Source organism: Bubalus kerabau, chromosome 4 (assembly GCF_029407905.1).
Source record: "Bubalus kerabau isolate K-KA32 ecotype Philippines breed swamp buffalo chromosome 4, PCC_UOA_SB_1v2, whole genome shotgun sequence".
Lineage (NCBI taxonomy): Eukaryota > Metazoa > Chordata > Mammalia > Artiodactyla > Bovidae > Bubalus > Bubalus kerabau.
Genome location: NC_073627.1, coordinates 179,685,780 through 179,713,115, shown reverse-complemented (window position 1 = coordinate 179,713,115; position 27,336 = coordinate 179,685,780). Strand labels below are relative to the sequence as shown.

Below are 27,336 nucleotides of genomic sequence, written 5' to 3'. Positions count from 1 at the left end.
CCACTACCGGGCCTCCCAGCTGGTGCTAGTGGCAAAGAACCCACCTGCCAGGGCAGGAGACACGACACATGGGTTCCATCCCTGGGCTGGGAAGGTCCCCTGGGGAAGGAAATGGCAGCCCACTCCAGTGTTCTTGCCTGGGGAATCCCATGACGGAGGAGCCTGCTGCGCTGCCGTCCATGGGGTCACAAAGAGTCGGACACGACTGCAGTGTCTTAGCATAGCACGGCATGATCCAAAACAAGGGAAGGAGTTACCCCCTTCCTATCCTTGTTCCCTTCTTTTTCTACTTGGTCCCCACAGTGAGAAAACCAGGGATAAAATTAGGATGAAAGGGAAAGGAATAGGGTAGTGATATGAGGACAGAGGTGGGGTTAGTAGACAGAAATCCATGCTGAAAAGTTCTGCTTATACTAAATTTAGCATCCAGGTTTTGGCCATAAGCTTCCTGGTAGCCAAAGGAAAAAGGGAAAAACAATCTTGGAGGGCATAGACATATTGCTCACGAGATGAAACAACCTAGTGACTCAGGAGACGCAGGTGCAGCTGTCTCTGGGGGAGGGGCCGCCCTGATTTCCGCTGGCCCTGCTGCGGCGCTCCCTGTGGCCTCTCCTGGGGCTGGAGCCAGTGTGTTCCCTCCCCGGAGGTGGGCCTGCCCAGGAAGCTACGCTGAGGTCAGAGGTGAGTTCCAAAGCACAGAGCTGGATGAACAGGGCTCTGTGGTCCTGCCCTGGTGAGGTGGGTCCAGATCTGTCACGTGACCAGCCGCCACTGAGCAGAGCCCTCCCTGGGAGGACCTCGCTTGTGTCCTGGGTTCCCACCACCCTTCTCAAAGGTAGGTGATCTAGCCACTTGATTTCCTTCAATCTGACCTTACGTCTAGTCTGTGTCTCTAAGGTAGTGGGCCTGGAGGAGCCCTGCAGGTCAAATACGGCCCACAGACACTTACACTTGGCCTACACAGTATTTTGATAACTTTCAATTTGTTGCTAACATTAGGAAGAAAAAGTCTAATTTCATGTGAAAGTCTAGATTTCCAGTTTCTCTTAAAAACCTGCAAGGCGTGGCAGCAAAACTTCACACCTCTGAGCGCGACTTTACTCAAACCCAGCTAAAACCTAGTCTGGGATCTGAACCCACCCTCTTTCAATTAGAATCACTCACCTGGTGTCTGGACTTACTGAGGCTCAGGTTCTTTGTGTCTCAGCTCAGAAGGGGTTCAGCGAGAGGCAAAGTGATAGGCAAGAAGTAGATTTATTAATATAAGACACTTGTGAGAGATGCAAGTGGTCAGGCAAGAGGGCTCTGTCCCGAGGAATAAGTGGGCTACAGTTTTGTAATCAAAAGAGAGTTGGAGGCGGGGGAGGGGAAAGATCGCTTTCCTCCTCATTCCTCCAGTAAAGGTCAGGCTGACATCACTAGGCCCTCCTTTGTTTTGGGGAGGAGAGTGTCTGACCCTGTGAGGTCAAACCAGGACTGTCATCACTGACTTTTCAATCAGCAGAAGGATGGCGCTGTTTTTCCTCTCTGGGTGGCCTGGGGCGTATTTCGTGCTTCTATTTTGGCAAGCAGGCCTGTGCTGCGGTAGCTCCCTTGAGCTGCTGTCAGCTGCAGTGGCCTCCGAAGCTTCCCTAGGCTTCTCTGTCTGTGTTCCCTAGTGGCTCAGTCAGTAAAGAATTCGCCTGCAACGTGGGACACCTGGGTTTGATCCTTGGGTTGGGAAGGTCCCTTAGAGGAGGACATGGCGACCCACTCTACTATTCTTGCCTGGAGAATCCCATGGACAGGGGAGCCTGCGGGCTGCAGTCCATGGGGTCGCGTGGAGTCGGACGCGACTGAGTGACTAAGCACAGCACAGCACATAACCCCCTACTGGGACTTCTACAACTGCCTGTATAATCATCCTGTTCTGTCCCGAGCAGCAGGGCTGGGCCAGGACCTTGCTGGACTGAGGCTGCCCCCTTAACGGGGCGGGGGCTCCGGGTTGGCCGCAGTCTGCTCCTTTTCCGTCCCGGTCTGGAACTTACTTTAAGGTAACTAGAAGGTGACGTCGAATCCGACTCTTGGTGACCCCGTGGACTGTAGCCCACCAGCCTCTTCTGTCCAGGGGCTTCTCCAGGCAAGAATACTGGAGTGGGTTGCCATTTCCTTCTCCAGGGATCTTCCCAGTTCAGTTGCTCAGTCGTGTCTGACTCTTTGCGACCCCATGAATTGCAGCACGCCAGGCTTCCCTGTCCATCACCAGCTCCCGGAGTTCGCCCAAACCCACGTCCATCGAGTTGGTGATGCCATCCAGCCATCTCATCCTCTGTCGTCCCCTTTTCCTCCTTGAGTGCAGCACTTTCACAGCATCATCTTCCAGGATTTGAAATAGCTCAACTGGAATTCCATCCCCTCCACTAGCTTTGTTTGTAGTGATGCTTTCTAAGGCCCACTTGACTTCACATTCCAGGATGTCTGGCTCTAGGTCAGTGATCACACCATCGTGATGATCTGGGTCTGAAGATCTTTTTTGTGTAGTTCTTCTGTGTATTCTTGCCACCTCTTCTTAATATCTCCTGCTTCTGTTAGGTCTATAGCATTTCTGTCCTTTATCGAGCCCATCTTTGCATGAAATGTTCCCTTGGTATCTCTAATTTTCTTGAAGAGATGTCTAGTCTTTCCCATTCTGTTGTTGTCCTCTATTTCTTTGCATTGATCGCTGAAGAAGGCTTTCTTATCTCTCCTTGCTATTCTTTGGAACTCTGCATTCAGATGCTTATATCTTTCCTTTTCTCCTTTACTTTTCACTTCTCTTCTTTTCACAGCTATTTGTAAGGCCTCCCCAGACAGCCATTTTGCTTTTTTGCATTTCTTGTCCATGGGAATGGTCTTGATCCCTGTCTCCTGTACAATGTCACGAACCTCCATCCATAGTTCATCAGGCACTCTATCAGATCTAGGCCCTTAAATCTATTTCTCACTTCCACTGTATAATCATAAGGGATTTGATTTAGGTCATATCTGAATGGTCTAGTGGTTTTCCCTACTTTCTTCAATTTCAGTCTGAATTTGGCAATAAGGAGTTCATGATCTGAGCTATACTCAGCTCCCAGTCTTGTTTTTGCTGATTGTATAGAGCTTCTCCATCTTTGGCTGCAAAGAATATAATCAATCTGATTTCAGTGTTGACCATCTGGTGATGTCCATGTGTAGAGTCTTCTCTTGTGTTGTTGGAAGAGGGTGTTTGCTATGACCAGTGCATTCTCTTGGCAAAACTCTATTAGTCTTTGCCCTGCTTCATTCCGTATTCCAAGGCCAAATTTGCCCGTTACTCCAGGTGTTTCTTGACTTCCTACTTTTACATTCCAGTCCCCTATAACGAAAAGGACATCTTTTTTGGGTGTTAGCTCTAAAACGTCTTGTAGGTCTTCATAGAACTGTTCAACTTCAGCTTCTTCAGCGTTATTGGTTGGGGTATAGACTTGGATTACTGTGATATTGAATGGTTTGCCTTGGAAACGAACAGAGATCGTTCTGTCATTTTTGAGATTGCATCCAAGTACTGCATTTCGGACTCTTTTGTGGACCATGATGGCTACTCCATTTCTTCTAAGGGATTCCTGCCCACAGGAGTCTTCCCAACCCAGGGATTAAACCCTGGTCCCCCACATTGCAGGCAGACGCTTTACTGTCTGAGCCTCCGGGGAAGTCACCTTAAGGCAGCTAAAGCAGGTCAGTTTTATTGAAGTATAAGTTACATGCGGCACAATAAGTCCGTTTTAAGTGCAGTTTGATGACTTTTTGCCTCTCCAGTTGACTGTGTGATAATTTCAGGTTGGAACCCCTAGAGAGCAGTCTTACTCCTCTTTCCAAGTTTTGGGGGGCATTGCCCCCAAGCTGCCAGTTCCCGCTGTGCTCAATTATTTTAGTCCTTTTGGGGTGCCATAACAAAACATCACAGATTGGGCAGCTTACGAACAATAGAAACTCACTTCTTAGAGTTCTGGAGGCTGGGAGTCCGAGAGCCAGGTGCCACCATGGTTGGACCAGGGTCCTCGTCGGGGTCTCAGGCTTCTCGTTGTGTCCCCTGGCTCCCCGGCCTACGGGGTCTTTCTGCAGCTCCATTCATGTTGCCGCTCAGGAAGGTTCCAACCTCATGACTTCAGCTCTTCCCAAAGGCCCCACTTCCTAATCCCATCACCTTTGGGGTTAGGATTTCGGTACAGGACTCGTATAGGTGGACATGAATTTTCAGATGCTCCAATCCGCATTGCTAGGTGCTTCAGCTGCGTTTACTCATGCCTCCCCTTTACCTCCGGCGCTCAGGAAGCTCTGAGACTTCCAAGCCGTTGTTCTTTTATCCTACCGAGGTGCTTTCTAGGCTTAGCTAGAAAGACTCTTCTGAGGGTCCGCCAACAAAATGATAATTGCTGAATGTTTTTTTTTTTTTAAAGTAATCATAGCCACTGTTGTTTGTCGAGGTCTGCTGTGTGCCTGGGGTCATGGAGCATTTAAATAGCTTATTTCATTCCACAGAAGCGAGTTGTCCCCACTTTATAGCCGAGGGAATGCAGACTCAAAGGTTAAATAGCTTGGCTGAGGTCAGGGAGCAGTTCCTACAGGGTAAGGGGTAATTCGGTGACCCAAAGAGGGATGTGCTCAGCTCTACCTGAGGGGGCCTGGCTGACCATGGGCGGTGAATGGGTGGGCGTCCATCAGGTGGGGGTGGGACCAGAGCTGTGAGGGGGTTCCAGGTAGACGGAGTGTGGTGGGGCCTCGAGCCGCAGGACAGAGGTCCCTGGAGAGGCCCCGGGGCGGAGAGGGTGGCCGTCAGCAGGGCCGCCGGCTGCCTTGGCCCTTAAGCCAGGGCCTCGAGTGCCTTGTTGAGGAGCTGGCCCTTTGCCTTGGCAGCCAGTCTGTTCACACGTTGCCCTGAGAAGCCTTGGAAGACGCCCTCCTTGTGTTCATGATCACTGCAGCAGCTGAGCTCTGTTGCTCCTGTTTCTTTAGCCTCACTGCCAGATTTCCTTGGGAGAGATTTCCCGCTCCACCCCCCGCCCCGACCTGGCCCAAATTCATAATCCATGGCCGTCGCTAGTGGGGGCTGATGAAAGTCTTTGAGGAGGAGGGTGACTCGATCTGGCCATAGTCTGGCTGCTCAGGGGGTGGATTGGCCATGACTGGGCTGGAGGAGAGGGCACCGCTGATGCCCCGTGAATTCTGGCCCTTAGTCTCCCACCTGCAAAACGCAACTCTTCAGTCCTGGGACATATCTCCTTTGAAGGTGTCTGGCCCCATTTCCTACCTCCTCCTGCTCCACTGAGCTGAGGGAACAGCTTAGAATTAATATTTAACTTGTGTTCTCTTTCAGACTGATTGAGGAGTTGAAGCTGTCTTTGAAGAGCAAAGATGCTTTAATTCAGTGCCTTAAAGAGGAGAAATCTCAGATGGCATCTCCTGATGAAACTGTGTCGTCTGGAGAACTCCAAGGACTTTCTGCTGCTCTGAGGGGAGACGGGGAGGGCGAGGCTGAGGTGAGGCACGGTGGGGTGGGGGCTTTAATTACCCGACCGGACCCCCCGTGGGATGAGTGCATATTCAATCCCCACAGTCACATACTCTGGCCTTCAAAATACCAGGTCCCTGTCGTGAGCTGAGGAATTAGCAGAAATCCTCCTTTGCCAGCGGCCCTGGCGGTTTTTTTCTTTCTAGTCTCGGGTGTTTGTAGAGTTGGTTAAAAATACAGTCCATACCCGAACGCCTCTGTTTTACCATATGTTAATATGCTGTTGCCTGGGAACTTTGTTTTCATCTATCAGGTTTTTTGTAGGGTGGTGTCATGGTATGTACCTGTTTTGTCGCTGGCGTCAGAGGCGGGCTTGAGGCCAGGTCTGGTCTGAAGCTTCAGAGGCGGTGGGGAAAGGAAGTAACTTGCCTCAGGGCCTGGCTGTACTCAGAGTGGGGGTGGTCAGCGTTCCACCTTGGTTAATCTTGGCACCTTGTGAGGCGCAGCTCATGGTCCCCTCGCTGAGTGTAGAGACACACTCAGAGAGTTGTTCTGTTCTCCCCGGCTCCAAGAGGTGGGTCGCTGGTACAGACCCTGCAGCCCCCGGGCCCCCTGCCCTATGCCTGGGGCTCCCACGGCCGCAGGTGGGCAGGCCCGACGGTGCAGGCAGCCCCGGCGGAAATCTTCTGGTTCTGGTTGGACCCAGGGCGGCTGCGGGTCCGTTCATGCCCGGGGACGCTTTGGAGTGCATGGAGCGTCTCAGTCTTTCTGTGGAGCAGGCTCGTCTTTGTCCCGACCCAGCCGTGAGCCCTGTAGCCTCCCTGGCTGCCTTTGGCCGTGATGGGCCTGCGTCCGCCCCTCCCTCTGGCCCCTCTTGCTCCCTGCGAGCTGTGCGGTAGTGGCTTTTGCCCCTCCCTGCACTCCTTGGTTCGTGCTCCGGTCGTCAGCCGGTGGGGGTTACTTGTCTTTGCGTTCTTCCCTTGGGTGGACTTCAGGTGAGACGTAAGGAGTGGATGCTTGGGTTCATGAGAGCTTCAGCAGCGGGAGACAGAAAGTAAATGGAGCACTCATTCTCACTGTTCTGGGGGAGCTCCTGGTTCATGGGTTCCTTCTGGGCACCAATGAACGCCTTTTCTTAGGCTGCACAGATGGAGCGGGAAAAGGAGAGAAGTCGCTTTGAAGAGAGAATCCAGGTATGTTGATGCCGTTTTTGAAAGTGTCTTGAGGATGTCCTTCGGCTTTTTCCCGGGTGCAGCAGGTAATGCTGTGTGACAGCGGGTTAGTCACTGAGCGCCACCGCCTGCCAGTTATGCCTTAGGCGTGTGAGAGAGGGTTTGGTAACCTTGGCGATGACTTGGTGGAGTGGACCTTCCCATTTTGCAGATGGAACCCATGAGGCTCAGAGAGGCGAGGTCCCATCCCCAGGTGCAGCGAGGATTCAGACCCACCAGTCTGGCTGCAGAGCCCCTGCTCCGGGGTCCCCCAGTCGCAGCTGCCCGCATCCGAGTCCTGCCTGCAGCAGAGAAAGCGCTTTCATGTCCATCATCTCATTTGATCCTCATAACAGCCCGGGAGGGAGGCAGTGGTGATTAGAAATGAACTCAGACTCTAAATGCATATATTCAGTCTCCATCAAACTAAATTCTCTGCTAGCTTTTGAGGCATTAAGGAGTGAAATTAATGATCTGTTATTTCCCCCAAATAACCCGGTACGGTTTCCGAGGCTCTGCTGTGACTGAATTCAGGCTCCAGAAGACACTGGAGTCCTTCCCATGGGACTAGCTGTCACCATCCTAACTGATTTGATCCCCTTTCTCCACCCATCCCCGTCGCCGTGAGCGGCAACGCGGTAACCGGGAGCTGATGCCGCGACGCTCAGCGCTGCTTGGAAACATTAATCACAGGTTGACAGGAGGAAGACGGAGCAGCTGCGTTTGAGTTGCTCTTAGAGATGTATTTACAGTGCGTTTTGGTTAGAACACGTCAACTTAGTGAGTCTGTTTCTAATCTAATTTAGGCACTTCGGGAGGACCTGAGGGAGAAGGAAAGAGAAATCGCTACGGAAAAGAAAAATAGTTTAAAGAGGGATAAAGCCATTCAGGGTCTAACCATGGCATTAAAGGCGAAGGAAAAAGAGGTATGTCGGATACACCCGAAGTGAGATTTTTCTTTGTTAGCTTCTGTGACTGGCCTGTCTTACCCTAAATTTTTAGCTTTAGGTAAAAAGTTTATAAGAGAGCTGAGATGAGTGTGGAAAGTAGGGGAAGGGTTGTATTGTCCGTTAGAAGTTCTTCTGTAGAGGCTAATCCAGGGGTGTCCAGTATGAATATAATGTGAGTTACAGATGCAATTTAAAATTTTCTAGTAGCCACATTAAAAGTAGTAAAAAGAAACAAGTGAAGTTCGAACGTTATCCTTTGACCATGTAAGCCAGAAAACAAAAATAATAATGAGGTAGTTACCATTTTTAAACTCCGACTTTTGTCTTTGAAGTCCGAATAGGCTTAGCACATCTCAAGTCAGACAGACCACATTTCAAGTCTCCAAGAGCCCAAGTGGCTAGTGGCTACCATGTTGGAGAGTAGGTCCAATCCTCTGAAAGACAATAGAAAATTGAGATAACGGTGTTTTGGGAGACAAGGCCGTGGCTGTGACGCCTCACCTGGATGGTTCACAGGCTCCTCCGCCGTGGTCCTTTCTAATCAGACTCAGCCCCTCCCTCGCCGCCGCTCACCCACCGTGATGCTGCGTTTTCTCTTGCTTTTGTCTGCGTCCGTGGCACCACCGTATCCCCAGTCACACCAGCTGGAAGTCTCCCTTGACTTTTGCTGCCTGGCTCGCTGCCCTGGGGATCCAAGGTGGTGCCTGTGTTCTTCCTGTTGTGAGGATCGTGATCTCTTATGTCTCAGTCACTGCTGGGCACAGATAGTGGAGACAAAGTCTAGTGGAGACAAAAGGCAGCGTGAGGGGTTGTGACTGAGGGGCGCGCAGGCGGCTGTGACGTGGAGGGAAGGGGGCCTGGTCCCGCTTAGAGTGGATGTGGGAGCACCACCGCGCTCACCCTCAGTGACTTCTGGAGCTTCTGAGCAGCTCGGTGGAGCGCTTCCTCTGGGAGCAGGTGTCCGGGCTGAATCTTAGAGGGGGACCAAGAGTTAGCTGGGGGGCAGGTGGAGACGTGGAGCCGCCTTATGCAGGGAAGAGAATGCTGGCCGGAGCATTCAGTTAGGAAAGAGCTCCTTGTGTGTTTGCAGAAGCAAAACAGTTGAAGCCTGTCAGAGCGTCACGTACAGAGCTTAAGTGAGGCAAGAGAAGGAGCCAGCGAGGCTGCGTATGGCAGCGGTGGTGGAAGTGAGTTTAGCTGCTTGGGTAGCAGGCTCTGGACCAGGAGGGGTGTGATTGTACTCACCTTCCGAGGGATGAGACTGTATCCAGATGGGATGGCGGGAGGGAGAGGATGGAGGCAGGGAGGCCAGTGCTGAGGTGAGCCCCCAGCCCCCCTATTCAGACAGCCCGAGTCAGCAGTGATCACAGCAAGTAGGAGGGGAGGGCTGGGGCTTATTCAGGAAGTCAAATTGGAAATAATGAAAAATGAGAAATGAATCTGGGGGATTTGGTGATCAGATGCAGGACTTGAGAGGAGGAGCAGCGCGGGGCGGCTTCTGGCCGCACGCCCGGGGCTGTGGGGCTCCCACCAGCCCCTTTACAAGCGCGGGTCGCGGAGGGCCACGGAGAGGCGGGGCGGCCCTGGGGGTGGTGAGCCTATCTGTGGTGGTGCAGTCATTAGGTCGTGTCTGCCTCTTTGCGACCCCGTGGACTGTAGCCCGCCAGGCTCCTGTGTCCATGGGATTTCCTAGGCAAGAATACCGTTTACAAGGTACCAACTCGGAGGAGCCCCTGGACTGTTCAGGTGAGAAGTCCAGGAGGCAGTCGACATGCCAGTCCCAAACTTGGAGAAGGCCCGGGCCTGAAGGTGTGGATCTGGGAGTCAGTCTTCTACACGTGTGAGTGAAATTCTGAGAGCTGGTCTCCTTACCCAAGGAGAGCATAGGGTGGGCAAGAAGGCGGAGCCTTGGGCTGCAGGGGTTGACAGTTCCACAAATAAGCAGAGGAAGGTGGCCGCAGGGGCAGGATGCTAATAACCAGGAATCCGGGGTTGGGGCAGCCAAGGAGGCAGGAGTGTGAGTAACCACTGGTGGCAGCCGCAGCGGAGGCTTGGCTCATAATTGCAGTCCGTGTCCGTGTCGCGTGTTGGGAGCGTGGGACCCAGCTGAAGGCAGAGCTCGCCGCTGTGCAGGGCCCCGGGTGGTGGAGCCGGTGCCTTCTCGCAGAGGCCAGGGGCCGGCTGGGGAGTTCGTGGCTGAGTCTGGGCCGTAGGAGAAGGTCACTGGAGGCGGTGGAGTTCTGGGAGGAGCCAGGCTGGGTGGTGTGGTGGGTCATCTCTGTGAACAGTGCTATCGGGTTGGCTGAAAAGTTCGTTCGGGTTTTCTGTAGGATGGTTAGAAAACCCGAAGGAACATTTTGGCTAACCCAATAGTAACCCTCAGTGTGAGCGGGACATTACGTTAGCACCTGTACACATCACATGGTTCAAGCCTAACAGTGCTTCGGTGGGGTGAGTGTGGCATCCTCATGTTGCCGTTGAGGGGGTGAAGTCTCAGAGAGGTGAAGTGCCTGTCCTAACGTTGTCCAGCTAGCGGCCAGTCGCACGAGAAGTCCCACTGTTCTGACTACAGAGCCCTCGGTGATAAGGGCTCCCAGTTCAGCGGGAGTGGTGTCTGGGCCATGCACAGAGAGGAGACCCCAGTTGCACACTTGGCTACTCTTCTTTATTTTTACCCAGATTGAAGAACTTAACTCTGAAATCGAAGAGCTCAGTGCTGCCTTTGCTAAAGCCAAAGAAGCCCCCCAGAAAGCACAGACCCAGAAATTCCAGGTAAGTGTTGGCTTTGTTTGAAGTGGTCCTCCCTGTGATCCTTACCCCTGCGAGGTCAGGACCGTGCCGCTAGAAGGAGCCCAGGGAGCTCCGAGAGGTCGTGAGAACAGAGTTGGCTCAGCTGATTAGAGGAGCTTCTCCCGCAGCTGTGGGCCGCTCGCCAGCCCCCTCGTCAGTCTGACATGAATGGTGACAGCTGCGGCCAGCGGTGCGAGCTGCGGGCTCAGGGCCGGGTGCCGGGCTCAGGGCCGGGCGGCGGGCTCAGGGCCGGGCTCAGGGCTGAGTGCCGGCTCAGGGCCGGGCTCAGGGCCGGGTGCGGGCTCAGGGCCGGGTGCCGGGCTCAGGGCCGGGTGCCGGGCTCAGGGCCAAGTGCGGGCTCAGGGCCGAGTGCCGGGCTTAGGGCTGGGCTCAGGGCCGAGTGCTGGCTTAGGGCTGAGTGCCGGGCTTAGGGCCTAGTGCCCTAGCTTGGGAGTTGGAGTAGACTGTGAGATGTGTGGATTATCTCATCTAACCTTCACAACCCGGTGGGGAAGCCAGTTTTCACCCCCCACCCCGCTTGTATTTGAGGGGTTTTTGAAGTTTCAGCAAGGGTACGCAGCTGATTCACTGTCACACAGCCTTGCGAGGGCCAGGACTTACATGCAGTACTTGCTGATCCTAACAGCTGGCCTCTGTTGAACATGCTCTATGTGCCAAGCACTGCGCCACGTGGATCAGCTCAGTGAGTCTGCCCAGCAGCCCCCTGAGGGGGGCACCGTTCCTATCCCTGTTCTCTGCTGAGGACATCCAGGTTTAGAGGATCAAGTAGCTTGCTCAGGGTCACCGTAGTGGAAGGAGCTAGGATGTGACCCCAGAGTCGGTCTCACGCCCCAGCCTGTGCTCTTCCCTGTCCCTCCCTACCTCCCCTCTGAGCCTGGCTGTTCTGGGCTTCCTGCTCCTGGGCAGATATCTGTTCCAAGCCTTGGTTAGTTGACCTGTCTGTCCTCTTTTTTCTCTCCAACATGGGCCTGCAAGGACTCGTGCTGGTCTTCCCCTGGTCGCCCGTCTCTCTTGTTAATTACGCTTCTGTATTTGGAATTAGCATTTTCTTTTCATGTTATACAGTGTTTACCTGTTACTAATAACTGGTTAATCGATAAAGCTCCATCATCTGATGAAGCCCATACCACCTTAAAACTCTCCCCTCCCACGTCTCCCGCTTACGTTGTTTTTAGTTATAAAGTAGAAGTTAGGAGTTAAATCTAATTTAAGACTGCTTGGTCCCTAAGATTCATATCCCATGCCTTATCTTTTCAGAGCCTTGGTTCACAGTAAGAGTAACTGAAGTAATTTGGTTTCAATCCTGGTGTATTGCAAGGAGAGATACATTTCTGTTTTGGGACTTTCAGCCTTGCCTTCCCAACTATTTTGGTGGTGGTTGATGAAATGGAGCCAAGACTATACTTTGCACTGAGTTTTTCATTTTTTTTTACTTGCTTAGAAATTAACAGGCCTTAAAAGCTGAATTCTCAGGAAAACCATCCATATTACCCATTCCTTAGGGAAAAAAAATATATGTTGGCAATTGATAAGCAAAGACCAGATATCCTTATGAGAGCTGTGATATTTTACTTGCTATTGGCCCTCGATGGATAGAAAAGTCTTATCCATTTAAATGTTACCCTGACTTTTTACGCGTAGTTGTTAGTTTCATAACCCTCAGTCCTAAGGACTGTCAGAGTGATTTTTGAGGTCTTGTAGTTTGGTGTCAGCCAGGTTTCTCATCTTGAGAAGTGTGAAGAGCAGACACTGTTGAAACGCCTCAGGTTCTGCCTGGCTTGTTGGCTGTTCAGAGAGCATTCGTTTAATCCTTAGCCATTAAGGTAGAGTGTTCCCCTGTTTGACAGGTTGCTAGTACTTCAACTCGAGTCTGACTTCCAAATCTGTGCTCTTTCCATTCTGATCATGTGTGTGAATAAACGCATACCAGACCCCTGTATTGGCTCATTAATTACAAGGTGTATACAATGTGAATATTGCACAGACCCTTGAAAATGCATTGTCTTTGACATTTGGGGACCTTTGGGGATGTTACATGATTTGAACTAACGGTAGCGTCAGAGCCAGAGCTCACAAGGCTGGCGTTGAGCCTGGCCGTGGCGCGGCAGGTAGCGGTGTTCAGGCTCTGGGTTCTGGCCACAGTGCAGGGACGAGAGTCCTAATCACAGGGTGACTGAGGGCTGCGGCGCAGCCTGGCTGTGCCGCCTCTGAAGCCGTATGAACAGCGTATCTTCAGATTGGAAGCAGTGTTATGCCTCCTCCACCCCCTGCATGGCTTTATAAAAGTAATATTGCACATCACAAGAAATTCATAAAATATTTAAAATGGTGGAAAGAGGTTGATAAAAGTCACCAGTAAACTCACATCTGAAGATATTCACTGTTAACACCTTAACTCTTTCAAAGCGCATATATATATATATGTATCATCTTTGAAAAATTAAATAGCATCATCATGTATTTTGTTCTATAATCTCGTTTTCATTTAACATTCTTGCCATAGCAGTATATATAGATCAACGAATCCTGATTTTTTTTTTTTAGATCTAGCCAATCTTTAAAAAAAAACCAATATTTTGAGATAATTGTAGATTCACATGCAGTAAATTTCTGCCTGCTCTTTACCTAGTTCCCCTGCAGCAAGCGTCTTGTGTGACCGCAGGACTGTGTCATGACCAGAATATTGGTGCTGTCTGCTGACCTCACTCAGATTTCAGCAGTTTGACATCACTCGTTTGTGAGTGGGTGCGTGTGTGTGTGTGTGCTTTTTATACAGTCTTTTTAAACAGCTGCATATAGTGCATTGTATGTATCATATTATTTTCATTGGGAAGAACCTGGGGTGGGACATGGACTTGCGTCTGACTCTGCCTCGCCAGCTGGTCTCATCTTGGTGAAGGTATTTGCACTCTGCAGTCTGCCTACACATCATAAAATCCAGATAGTCACACTTACGTCCCCTAATCCTTATCAGGGTTAAATAGAATGTGTATCTGGGCCCAGGTAGTGACTCAGTAAACGTTAACTCATTCTTAAGTTGGGTGATGTAGTTCTGGCATAAAAATATAGTAGTGTTTATTTTGGTCTGTTTTCAGATTCTGTTAATGACATACACGTAGCTTTTAGCTTGAGGGAAGTCTCCATATTATCTGTTGATTGAAAGATAGTAGAGTAAGTGACGGCAGAGGGGGCCTGGATTTATTTATCCTGCCCCAGCTGAAACAAGACTGTATGTTATCATCTTTTACCTTTACAACAATCCTGTGAAATAGTGATCAGTCTCACAGGTAAGATAACGAACTTTACAGAAATTAACTTCTCCCTGGTCACACAGTCAGAACTGGCCTTGGAACTCTGAGCCTTCTGCTCTTTTTAGCGAACTCATCATTTTTACACTGTGGAGAACAATTCGTGTGATATCATTTGGGCTGTAGTTTCTGGCCATGTCTCACTGGGCCCGATGTTGCCACCTGCTCATTAGGCGCTTGAGTGATGAAATGGAATCCAGAAGTCAGGCTGTCCTGCAGGAGGACGTTAAGAAAACAAAGACAAAAAGCAACCTCTCCAGGGAAGCTTTCCACAGGGCCATCTAAGAGGAAATTAGCATGGGAAGTATTTTCATGGAGTGAATTGGTTGTATGAATTTGATTTCTTTGAACTTAGATTTTTTAAAGAGGCTTTGTGTTGTTATTTACATGGTTTTCCCACAGGACTTTGATCACTTTATTAATATCTATTATTTAAATAAGAACCATTGCTGCGCTATATTTAACAAACTCTGAACTGGTATTCTTGTCTCTAGCCTTCCCCCATTGAATTCAGTCTTCTTGTTTCAATTTTTTGTAGTTTATTGGTGTTAATTGGAAACTTCCCTGGAATGGGTGAGGTGGAAAATGCCCTGGAAAGAGCAAAGGCCCTGGAGTCATTTGAATCCCAGGTTTAATCCCTTATGGTCTGAAGACAGGCCAGTCATTTAACAGTCTGAGCCTTAGTGACTTAAAGAGGGATGATAACGTGTATTTTGTAGGGTTGGTGTGCTGCTGCTGCTAAGTCGCTTCAGTCGTGTCCGACTCTGTGAGACCCCATAGATGGCAGCCCACCAGGCTCCCCCGTCCCTGGGATTCTCCAGGCAAGAACACTGGAGTGGGTTGCCATTTCCTTCTCCAATGCAGGAAAGTGAAAAGTGGAAGTAAAGTCGCTCAGTTGTGTCCTACTCTTCCTGACCCCATGGACTGTAGCCCACCAGGCTCCTCCATCCATGGGATTTTCCAGGCAAGAGTACTGGAGTGGGGTGCCATTGCCTTCTCCAGCGTTGGTATGAGAGACAGAGGTACAATACTTGTAAAAGTGCCTGGTTTAGATATTCATGTATTACCAGTGCTTACTTAATAAAAGGTAACTGTGAAAATTGTTCAAGGTGAGCATTTCCCCAAATCATTGTTTATCTTCTTTTTTGAGTTTATTTAGATAAGCATTGCCCCAGTTCCTTTTTGGGGTGAGGTGGAATGTGGCCTAGGTTTTCGCATTTCTCTCATTTATTTCAGTTTTAAAGGAAACGGAAAACAAAAGCCTCTGAAGCCCACGCTGGAGTCTGACTGGCGCTCTCCCTCCGTCTGTGGCACCGCGTCCTCGAGAATAGTTGGGGAAACGTGGGACCAGGCGGCTTGGCTGCAGGGGCCCACGAACAGCAGAGCCCCTGCACCTCCAGAGTGAGTGGCTGCAGGCCACCTCTGTGAACACCTGGGCTTTTCTGTGGACGGAGGCAGAGCTGGATTTCTTGGGAAGGCCCAGAGGCTGGGCTCACACCTCTGTGCTACAGTCAGTGTTGAGACCTTGACAGCTCAAGTGTCCCTTGCTCTAAAATTTTTAATCTTGTCCTCAGTCTAATTCAAAAGACACATTTTAGAAAGAAGTTTATTTTTTTCCATTACAAGTAGTATATAATTTTATTCCCAAAGATTAGAAAGAAGGAAAAAAAGGGAAATCACGTAATCACCCAACCACTATTAATACTTTAATGATTCTCCTCCTTGGTTTTCTTCTGGCATAGCTTTTATTTTTTAGCTCGTTTGCAGTTTGATTTTGGGGTTGTCTTTTTTTATATAACATCATGACTTAGAAATATTCATATATTATCAGTTCAGTTGCTCAGTCGTGTCTGACTCTTTGTGACCCCATGGACTGCAGCACGCCAGGCCTCCCTGTCCATCACCAGCTCCCGGAGCCTACTCAGACTCATGTCTGTCAAGTCGGTGATGCCATCCAACCATGTCATCTTCTGTCATCCCCTTTTCCTCCTGCCTTCAATCTTTCCCAGAATCAGGGTCTTTTCAAATGAGTCAGTTCTTGGCATCAGGTGGCCAAAGGATTGGTGTTTCAGCTTCAGCATCAGTCCTTTTAGTGAATATTCAGGACTGATTGCCTTTAGGACAGACTGGTTGGATCTCCTTGCAGTCCAAGGGACCCTCAAGAGCCTTCTCCAACACCACAGTTCAAAAGCATCAATTCTTCAGCACTCAGCTTTCTTTATAGTCCAACTCTCACATCCATACATGACTACTGGAAAAACAACAGCTTTGACTAGACAGACCATTGTCGGCAAAGTAATGTCTCTGCTTTTTAATGCTGTCTAGGTTGGTCATAGCTTTTCTTTCAAGGAGTAAGTGTCGTTTAGTTTCATGGCTACAGTCACCACCTGCAGTGATTTTGGAGCCCAAGAAAATAAAGTCTGTTACTGTTTCCACTGTTTCTCCATCTGTTTGCCATGGATTGATGTGACTGATGCCATGATCTTTGTTTTTTGAATGTTGAGTTTTAAGGCAGCTTTTTCGGTCTCCTTTTTCACTTTCATCAGGAGACTCATTAGTTCCTCTTCACTTTCTGCCGTAAGGGTGGTGTCATCTGCATATCTGAGGTTATTGATATTTCTCCCGCCAGTCTTGATTCCAGCTTGTGCTTCATCCAACCCAGCGTTTCTCATGATGTACTCTGCATATAAGTTAAATAAGCAGGGTGACAATATCCAGTCTTGATGTATTCCTTTCCCAGTTTGGAACCAGTGTATCTACCAGTTCCATGTCCAGTTCTAACTGTTGCTTCACATGTTATCAGCTCTTTGTAAATAATGGTTTTAAGGTTTTATTGTGTGGCTTTGTCATATTTTATTCATTTTCATATTTTGCACGCTTAGGTTGTTTCTTATTTTTTATTCTGTGTAATTCTGTGATGAATGACTGTATATAAAGCTTCCCCCCCTGTATATTTTGAATTCTCCTCCTGAGATTGAATCCTAGGAATGGAATTGCGGGGCTGGTTGTGAGCCTCTTTGCACGGTGTGCTCGCGCGTGGTGTCTGGGACCTGTCCTCAGGGAGTCCTGTCCGTGTACAGTCCTATCAGTGCATCCTCGGCTTCTGGACGCTTGGCCAGTCTGGAGAGGTGAACGTTGATCGTATCGTTTCACAGTGAGCTCGCCAGCACTGGGTAGTCTCATTAAAACAATCTCCCTTGTTATATGAAAGGTCGTTTTTAATTTGCTCTTTTTGATTATTGGTGAGTTACGACATTTTTTCGTATGCTTGATAGTCACATATGTATTTTCTCTGCTGAACTGCATTAATGAGATAAACCTGTTCTTGATGCGTATAGCCATCTGACTCTGCTGAAGCTAAAGCCTCCCATTCCCTTTTCTCTGGATGACTCTGGATTGGAGCCATCCTAACAGAGATGAGCATTGCTCGTACTTGACTCCATCTCTGCCTTTTAAATAAAATTCTTTATCTTCTTTTAAAAATAACAATTTTTAAAGCTATTATAGAAATAACATGCTCGGTAACCCTATATTTGAAAATACAGAGAAGTAAAGAAAAAAATCATGTGTTCACATCCCACTTGAGAGTTATGAACATTTGTGCTTTTCTTTATCATCTTAAAAAAAAAAGTTCTTTTACACAATAACTGTAGTCTTTCCCCCCTTAATATCAACATCAGATCATAAAGGATGCCCTGTGTTATTTAAAAACATTCATATAATTTTTCTTTGGGTCCTGAATGTTGTTTATGTTTGTTTCCATGCCCCCCACCCCCCACCCCCCGGCCTGAGGGTGACCGAGGAGCACCTGTTTCTTGGTTTGTTCACTGAGCTGTGATAATCAACCCAGCTCCCCTCCTCTCCTCTTCTTCTAGGGGTCTGAAGATTACGAGGCCGCTCTGTTAGAAAAGGCAACCCTTTTGGCTGAGCTGCACTCAGAAAACCTCAGCAAGAGCACAGAGAACCACAGACTGCGAAGGAGCATTAAGAAGGTCACCCAGGAGCTGAGCAACCTGCAGCAGGAACGGGAGAGGCTGGAGAAGGCGCTGGAGACAGCCCGCCAAGAGAGGAGCAAGGGAGACCACACCATCCACGTGAGTACTGCCGCTGGCCCTCTGGAATAGGGGGCAGCAAGCCTGGAGGCTATGTGGCTGGTCTTGGTTTTAGGGAGATAGATATTCATCGCTGAAAACGTAGAAAAACACCCAAAATAGAAAATATTTCACTTGTCTTCTCATCACCTAGAAATGACTGGTCTTAACTGTTTGACGTTCTAGTCCTTTTATCTCTGTCTCTCACAGACACGGACACACACGTGCACGTTATTAGTATCGAGCTGAAAATGCATTTTTAAAGTTTTTTGGCCATGCGGCAAAAAAAGTTAGTTCTCTGGACAGGGATTGAGCACGTGCCCCCTACATGGGAAGCACAGAGTCCTAACCGCGGGATCACCAGGAAAGTCCCTGAAAATGCATTTTTGTATTCTGTTTTGCTTTTTATTCTTTTATTTTGGTGTGTGGCCATTAAGAGTTTTCTTGAGAAACTTTTTTTTTTTTAAATATGTGAACACAGTAGTTCATTGCTTGAATGCGCTTATTTAACTAGTCCTTACTGTAGGATGTATAGTTTTTCATTTTGTAACAAGTCCTGTAAGAAACATCATTGTACATAAATACTTATCAACTGATTATTTACTGATAGAGGTGTAATTACTCGGTCAAAGACTATGCATGTTTTTAATGCTATTTTATAGATTCAAATTGTTCTCCAGAAAGATTATACCATGCTCCCTAGAGGAGAGTGATCTTTTTAAAAGACTGCTCTATTTAGCATTGAGTGTTAGTATTTTAAAAAATTCTCTCTGAATTTGGTAGACAAAAATTATCTCTTACAGTTTCTATTGTATTTATTTTTTTTGAGAGATGTACTCACCTGGTGTTATATAGCCGTGTTTTGTTTATTTTCACTGCTGTGTACTGCTTTAGTATGTGAGTTTATGGTTACTTATCCATTTACTGTTGATGGAAATTTGGGCTGGACCTTGTCTTTGGCCATCGTAACTGACAGCCTGTTGAGGCAAACACATGTGTTTTCTATTGTGATTTCTATTACATCTAAACTTCAGTATTCAGCATCCTTGGAGCAGGACATGGCAACCCACTCCAGTATTGCTGGGAAAATTGCACGGACAGAGATGCCTAGCAAGGGACAGTCCATGTGGTCGCAGAGTCGCACACGACTGAGCACGCACACGTCATATTTCACATTCAGCATCCCGAGAGTCACATCCAGTTACAAAGCCTTGGTGCCGTCGGGTAGGATGGGGTCTGAGGCCGACTGATCACTGACACTTAGGTTCAGTGAGTTCCCTGCACGGGGGCCTGGGAAGGTCGAGTCATGGGAGGGCTCCAGGGAGAGCCCACAGGTTCCAGGGTCCTCTGGTGGCTGCCCTTAGCCGGGATGGGACGTCAGGATCCATAGTTTGAAGTCCTAATGCTGACACCAACAAGGGGAGTGAAATACCAGCCTTGTCTATTTTAACAGAAATCCCAGGAGAGGGCAAGAGAGCAGTAATGGAAACGTGAAAGTGAAGTCGCTCAGTCATGACCGACTCTTTGCGGCCCCATGGACTGCAGCCTATCAGGCTCCTCCGTCCATGGGATTTTCCAGGCAAGAGTGCTGGAGTGGATTGCCATTTCCTTCTCCAGCGGATCTTCCCGACCCAGGGATTGAACCCTGGTCTCCCTCATTGCAGGCAGACGCTTTACTGTCTGAGCCACCAGGGAGTGGAAACTTAGGAAAATAAAAAATTTCACAACCCTCCTGAAGTATCACCCTTCAGCCCTGCTGCATGGGGGCCCGGCTGACTCAGACTGCGTGTTGTTTGGTCGCCTGCTTCACCGTGAGCGTCTCCCCCGTGCCTTTCTCTCTCATGGCCATTTCAGCGTGTTGTTTAGGCTCCAGAGCAATCCTGCTGAAGGGTGCATACACTTCATGGAGTAGATTTCACATGATTTACTTGATAATTTCCTGCTCTCTTGGACAGTTTGCCTGTTTCAGTAATACTGCAGTGCATGTCTTTGGGCTGTAGGGCATTGTTTTCTTGAAATGCCAAGGATCTGAGGAGTGAGATCACTGGGCCAGATGATACAAATATCTGACACTAGTTAATCATGCTGCCAAGTTATTTGTTCAAAGGGCCGGATTAATTTATGCTTCACCGGCAGTATTGGAGTCTACCAGTTTATTGCATGTTATTAAAAAACCTTTTTCTCATATCTATGCAGTGTTATTGAGCAGCAAATGTATCTGGGCTAGATGCTGATGGAAATATGTGGCATGACCTCTGAATGTTTTAATTTTTTCTTAAGGGAGATGAAAATGTTATACATGGCAAAATGCAAAGCAGTGGAGGCCCAGCGCTAATTCATGCAGCTTATGTATTCAGCGCAGAAGATCCTTGTGGGAGAGAGCAGTCAGGAAAACTTCCTAGGACAGCGGTCCCCAAACTTTTTGGCACCAGGGACCAATTTTCCTGGAAGACAGTTCTTCCGTGGACCAGGGGTAGGGAGGATAGTTTGGGGATGATTCAAGCTCACTACATTTATTGTGGACTTTATTTTTATTATTGTAACATCAGGTCTGCCTCAGGTCATCTGACATCAGATTGAAGGGGTTGGGGACCCGTGCTCTCAGAGGAGATGACACTCAGGTTGAGTGAGCAGTGTGAGATTTGAGTCGTGTGGCTTTATAGATGAGTGAAGAAAAAACTGGCCAGAAAGGGTCCTTCTGTAGAGGTCAGTTTCCATCATCAATTCTTAGATCCTTCACTGTCAGATAATTCTTTCCCCCTTAGTTAGTTTATCCCTTCTGTTTCTCACTATCATTATAAAAATGTTTATTCAGTAGAAATTGGATTTGGGGGCTACATAGGCATGCATGTGTACGTGCGTGCGCACACACACACACAAACCTATAAAATACATAATTGTTTCTTTACCTTATAACTTACTCTTGGTAAACATTTGAAATGGCTGTATAACTTTATATCACGGTGGAACGCTGTAATTTATTCACCTATCCTTGTATTGTTAGACATTGTTGGTTCCATAATTCACTTATTCATGAAAACCCTGATGCTTCCTAAAGGAATTTTGGACTGCAGTTGATAAGAAGATTTCTAAATAATATGCATACATCTTCATAAGGAGGCAGGGAATGCTTGGCAGGAAGTGGAAGGGGCATATGACGGGGAGAGGGAGGGATTGGATCAAAGTCTACTCTGGGTGGGAGGTTTTCTATTTTTGCAGGGCTAGAAATTCCATTCCTTAGGAAACTTAGGCAGAAAAAGGAGTGTATTACTTTGGATAACTGAACACCTGGAAGGACAGGGCTGGCAGGAACTCTGCCAGGACCGAGCCTGTGTCTTAAGAGCTGCCTTCTGTTTCTGGCGTCCACTCGACTCCAGCTCCGGGTGGTGGACCCACCACTGCCAGGCCTGCTGGAACGGCCACTGCTCAGTTCATTGCAAGAGAGGAAGGAGGACTCGCGCACTCAGCCCTGGTCAGGAGGCCCGAGGGCTGAGCTGGCGAGAGGCTCAGCCCGGGTCACAGGCTCGTTCTTCGTCAGAAGTGCGTGCAGGTGTGAGCCCGTGCTCACTGGCGGCTCCCTCAGAACCCCGAGCTGGGAAGGGATCAGCGCTTCCCCAGAGAGAGCGCGGCTGTCTTTCCGGGCCCTGGGCTCCAGCACCTCTGTGTTCACCTCCGATGCGCATGGCTGTGACGCAGCATCCTTGCATCTCATCTCGGCTGCTTTGCTAAATTAAGTCGTGCTTGTCTCTTACAGGACAGTCTGGCCGTGTTTTTTTTTGTGCTGCATGTATTGCGTCACAGTCGCATCTCCACTTAACTTCTGGCTTCATCCCGGGAATTTGCTGAGTCCGTCTCATCAGTGTGTTCTGTACCCGATCTTGGGGGCACTGGCTTGTTCAGGGTCTGGGAAAATGTGCTGGGCTGACTTTACCTTATGGTGCAAAGATGCATGCAGAGGTAGAGCGTGGCCACCAGCCTCGTGTGTCTTATCAGCTGGTTCTGTTAACTAAGCTCTTCATTAACTAGAGCCTCCCACTCAGCAGCTTCTATTGCCATTGCTTTTGGAGTGAAGCAAACAAACCCAGGCCTTTTGGTGGCCTCTGTGTCTGGCTTGGCAAAGGAGGAGTCCATTCATGCGTTCAGCCACACTGAGCGCTTTGTGCAGGCTCTCTGCTTGGCCTGGGGACAGCTCCCAAAAGGAGACAGGAGCAGAGAAGCATGGGAGCATGGAGCAGGGTCAGAGAAGGTTCCCAGGGAAAGGGACCTTTGAACTAGTTCTGAAGTTTGAGTTGAAGGTTATGATGTAGGCAAGGAAGAGGAGGGCTTTGTACAGGAGACGAAGGTACACCGGTGTGAGAGAGTGGTGTTTGGTGGAGGAAGAGTTTGGAGTGGTAGTGGACGGTGCTTTAACCTGGAGAGAGGTTGAATTGTAGAGGGCCATGTCACAGTTTGGGGGAGTGGACGTGACCTCTACGGAGTGCGGCCCCCATTGAGGGGGACTTAAGGAGAGGGTTGTTAGGATCAGGTGTGCAGTTCAGAGAGCCTTGTCTGGTGGACGTCTGGAGAATGGATTGTCTGCAGAGAGCCCCGAGACAGGAAGATGAGAACAGGTGCGAGGCCTGAGAGAAGAAGCCTGTTCCTCTGCAACGGGCCGCTCAGGTGTGGCTTCTGGGCTGTCCGGGTGCATATTCAAAGCTTTCCCCACCAGGACTCTTGAGTATTCAGCATGTACTTGAACTCCCCTGCCTCCCACAGGTGGAGCTGAAAAACACTGGTAAGAAGATATGTTCCAAAGTAGACAGCCAGGGGGACCTGCTGTTCTAGCACAGGGAGCTCAGCTCGGTGCTCTGTGATAACCCAGAGGGGTGGCGGGGGTGGGTGGGAGCGGGGCTCCAGAGAGAGGGGATATATGTGTACAGAGGGGTCTCCCTGGGGGCTCAGCTGGTAAAGAGCCCGCCTGCAGTGTGGGAGACCTGGTTCGATCCCTGGGCTGGGAAGCTCCCTGGGACAAGGGACCTCTACCCACTCCAGTATTCTGGGCTGGAGAATCCCATGGACCACAGTTCACGGGGTCGCAAAGAGTCAGACACGACTGAGCGACTGCCACTTGCTTTCACAGCTGAATCACTTTGTCGTGCGGCAGAAGCTAACCCAGAAGTAAAGCAGCTGCGTGCTCAGCCGCGCAGTCGCACGCCGATGAAAAAGCACGAAAACACGCTCCAAACATTGGTCTTTTTCTCGGTTCACATTCAGCTCCGTCTTCAACATCCTTTTTGGTAGTGAAAATTGGTATCGGAGTGGTAGAAATAAAGCAAATATGATTTCTTAGGTGTGGGTTTCTTTGGTGTACTTTGCAGTTAATAAAAGGACTGCCTGTCTTTCCCTTGGCGCTCACAGCCCTGCGATTGGGCATAGAACAGGTTATTCCCATTTTACAGATAACCGGAGCCTCAGAAATTAAATGTATTTTTAAAAAAAGAATTTAAATGGCTTGATCATGGTCATGTAGAAGAGGATAAATAATGTGATGTGGATCCAGGACTGTGGACTCTTTAGTTTCAGGACTTTGCTAAGATACTATGCTGAGGCTATGCCAGACCGTCCGTATTTATGTTAAGAATACTGTGCTTTTGGCAAAAAGGAAGACTGATAATTTCAGCTTTTCAGTGGACCACAGTAATCTGTTTTCAAGACCACCCAACTTGTGTCTGGGTTATTTGAAGCTTTCAAACTTGTCATTGTTTCTGTGTTTCAGAAACATTTTCAGAGGTTTATGGACAGTCATAAAATTAAGTGCATTAGGGTTACAGAAAAATGAGGGTGACGAGTGAAATGGAAGCAGGTGAGGCAGGAGAGAGGCCCGCTGTGATCGTGGTCACAGTGCTAGAGATGGGACTTAACACCCGGCTGGTCGTTCCTGGCAGCGACGGTAACAAGGGAAATTTAGTTACAAGGTCTCCAGTGTCTGTAAAGATGAAGACATGAAGATAAAGGGACAGCCTTTGCTGGCACTGAGGCCTAAGGGAAGAATTGCCTCTGGTGGGTTTCTATAAAGAGTTCTCTGAGCAGTATACAGAGCTCTCGACAATACCCCATTCAATAAAAGCAATTTTGCCCAGGGCCAGATCAATGTCATCCAAGTTGGGTAAGCCTGTAAGTATTTAGGCTTTCAGTCCCCGGGACTGTCTCGCTGTTTCCCAGTATTCTCGTTTCTTGGACAAGAATCACAAAGTCAGCAGGAAATTATACTGCAGCTCTGTCTTGAGACGATCCTTCACTCGAAGCCTTTGCAGTGGTCCCCTGTCGAGCAGCACGGGTCGAGCCAGCCTCTCCTGGATGTGATCGAACCATCCTGTGCTCGTGCCAAAACCATGTCCTGCCGCCTCATTGTTCCCCCTGCTAAGCATTTTGGAAGGAGACAGCGCCTGTCTGAAGACGCAGCTTGGATCCGAGGCGTCTGAATTCACGGAGTCTGATGGTGCGTGAACACCGAGGCGTTTGGCCGGAGAGTCCGTTCACTGTCGGTAGCTTTGTTTTAATCACCTGTGGTTGCAGTTGCCCACGCGGGCTCCCGGCCTGTGTCGTCAGCGCAGCTTGCTCGTTGGTTTGTTGAGGGGACCGTTGCTGAGCATTTGCAGTGTGCAGGCACTGTGGGTAGGCTCGCGTGAATCCAAGCTTCAGCCTCTACCTCGCGAGTGCTATTCACGAAAAAGAAAGAACAAGGTCAAAAAGTGAGGGTCTCACAGATAGATCCCCTTTATTGTATTATACCTCCTCACCAGCAGAGGGACCCAGAACTCTTTAAAGAAATTCAGGAGGCCTTTACAAAAAACAATCAGACCCCCACCCCCAGTATTCCTAAGTCGATGTTCTGACTGTGATGTTTAAAATGTCCTAGCTTCTGTGGTCTGGGGCTTCCCTGGTGGCTCAGATGGTAAAGAATTTGACTGCTGTGTGGGAGAGCAGCGTCTGATCCCTGGGTCGGGAAGATCCTCTGGAGAAGGGCATGGCTACCCACTCCAGTGTTCTTGCCTGGAGGATCCCATGGACAGAGGAGCGTGGTGGGCTGCAGTCCGTGGGGTCACGAGAGTCAGACACGACTGAGTGGCTTTGCTGGGACTTTGTGCTCTAACAGGAGCTGCTTGGTTTCTTACATCCTTGCTCTCACGTTTCTGGCTTTGACAGCCTTGTTTGGCTCCAGAGACTCAAGGTGCTGCTGCGTGTGCGTGTGTGTGTGTGCGTGTGTGCGTGTGTGTAGTGGAGGACAGCACAGGCACGTCTCGGTTTTGCGTTTGCTGCCTCTGGTTCAGGCACTCTGTGCTGCTCCAGGTGAGCAGGGGATGGAGAGGAGCAAGTCACAGGCTCTTCCTTCCCCTCTGAGGGCCCGGGTCCTTAGACGTTGGTTTAGCCTGTTCTCCAGACTGTCTGCTAACGCTCTCGCCTGTTATGAGACCTGTCTCCTGCTACTCTGACTACTGTGTGCTTCAGAACCTGGGCCCTCAGCTCTGCGGGGATGCATTTACTGGCTACAGCCCCAAATCTAATTAAAGCTGAATCCGTCACCCAGCTGGCTGATCCCGTGTGCTTTGACAGGGGCAGGTTTGATTCCGGGGTGGTTCAGCCTCAGCCTGTCTGGGCTCCTCACGTGTTTGAGGCTGGGTGACCCGGGGGGTTGCAGCAGCGTCCAGGACATCTCTTGGTGAGCTGTCATTCAAAGCTGGCGCTTGGAGACGGTGTCTGTAGGCTGCTTGGTTAGGGCTGAGGCCACAGACCTGAGGTAGTGTGACTTGCTGTTGTTCAGTCGCTAAGTCCTGCCCGACTCTGCAACTGCAGTGTGCCAGCCTTGTCTCTCCTCCACTATTTTCTGGAGTGATTTTTACCAAGGGTCAAAGCTCCTCTTCCCCCAACCCCTAGCCTTTGTTTTTAAGGTCAGGTGTGAAGAGTTTGAATCGGTGTCCTTGTCGGATGTGCAGTTTAAATGACCTGTGAGAGAAGTTTAGTCTTTGCAAATCCCAGCTCCTCCTAAGAGAGGCAAAATGCACAGACTGGGAGTCAGGCCGGATTTGAACCCCGGCTCTGTTGCTTGCCAGCGGTGGGTCTGGGAACCAGCCACTTTGCCACTGCTGCTGCTAAGTCGCTTCAGTCGTGTCCAACTCTGTGCGACCCCATTAGACGGCAGCCCACTAGGCTCCCCCGTCCCTGGGATTCTCCAGGCAGGAACACTGGAGTGGGTTGCCATTTTCTTCTCCAGTGCATGAAAGTGAAAAGTGAAAGGGAAGTCACTCAGTCATGTCTGACTCTTAGCGACCCCATGGACTGCAGCCTACCAGGCTCCTTCGTCCATGGGATTTTCCAGGCAAGAGTACTGGAGTGGGGTGCCATTGCCTTCTCTGTGATGTCCACCTCTTGTTAGAAAACCAGGCGTTAGTTGTGAGGGTCCTATGAGAAAAGATAGAGCACTTAGAGTAACACCTGGCACATCACCAGTAATGAGTCAGTAGTAACTCTTTTGTTGTTGATGGTCTTGGGTGCTAGAAATGCAGCAATTTAGTGGGTATCTTTGGGACACGGGGAAATGGTGGCAAACTCAGGTTGGAATCTCAGCATCAGTAGGTGCTTAACTCTAAGCTTCTAAGCCAGTTACTTAATTCTTCTAAACTTACGTTTACTCCCCTAAAATGGTGTTGATGACGTCTAATTTGGAATTAAATAATGGATAATAAAATTTGAGGCAGGAGAAAATGCCTCCTGTGTTCCCAGCACACAGAGGGTGCTGCTCAGCACCTCAGGTTCCTTCTCTTCGTCTTTCGCTGCCTTTTAATTGTGTGGCAGGTGCTGGCTCAGGGCTTGGGGTGACGAAGCGCGGCCCCCGAGACTCTCTGCCAGACCCTGCTGGCTAATAAGTGTGGTCTGCCCTTTCACCAGTCAAGGCAACAAAGCCGTACATTCCTTCTTTGATCAACAGTCACCTCTCCTCTGGAGAAAGTGCTTGTGTGTTCCTTTCCAACCCATTGATTCCTCTAGGAGGGGCATCAGAACCCTTTTCAGTGACAGACTCTGGGGTGTGAGTGGCTCACGTGGAGCTGCTGGCTTTGAAGGCCGTTTCCATCACTTCTCATTGGAAATTGCTATTGTCTCTCTGGGGTGTAAACAGAGACTTTCCTTTATCTCTGGCTTTTCCTGTATGATTTTTGTGCTAGGCCCTGTCCTGGGCGCTGAGGAGACAGGACTGAATCAAGTCAGACGCAGTCTCTGAAGGAATCTAGTAGAGAAATACAGTGGAAACGCCGACAAGAGCTACAGTCGAGCGTGATGAGTGCTCTTAGAGGGCTGGCCCGAGTGCTTTGGGAGCACGGAGAACAGAATCGTGCTGAGAGGAGGGGAAGCGGGGGCTTCACAGAGGAGGTGGGTGTGAGCTGAGACCCGAAGGATAAGCCCCTGTTTGAGGCCGGGGGTGGGGACGGGTTTCCGGTAGAG

General features: G+C 49.4%; 1 protein-coding gene across 11 annotated transcripts in view; it reads left to right on the top strand.

The window, feature by feature from the left end:
• CDK5RAP2 (CDK5 regulatory subunit associated protein 2) overlaps positions 1–27,336 on the top strand; it is a 181,408-nt gene that overhangs the window by 47,381 nt on the left and 106,691 nt on the right. For 8 of the 11 annotated variants that reach the window (XM_055579483.1, XM_055579478.1, XM_055579482.1 and 5 more), the window contains 5 exons: positions 5,354–5,516; positions 6,628–6,681; positions 7,506–7,625; positions 10,329–10,421; positions 17,644–17,862. In XM_055579483.1, the coding sequence (XP_055435458.1) occupies positions 5,354–5,516; positions 6,628–6,681; positions 7,506–7,625; positions 10,329–10,421; positions 17,644–17,862 (649 nt within the window). Of the gene's footprint in view, positions 1–138; positions 836–5,353; positions 5,517–6,627; positions 6,682–7,505; positions 7,626–10,328; positions 10,422–17,643; positions 17,863–27,336 lie in introns of those variants that run through there. The other 3 variants (XM_055579489.1, XM_055579480.1, XM_055579484.1) reach the window with 3 other exon arrangements.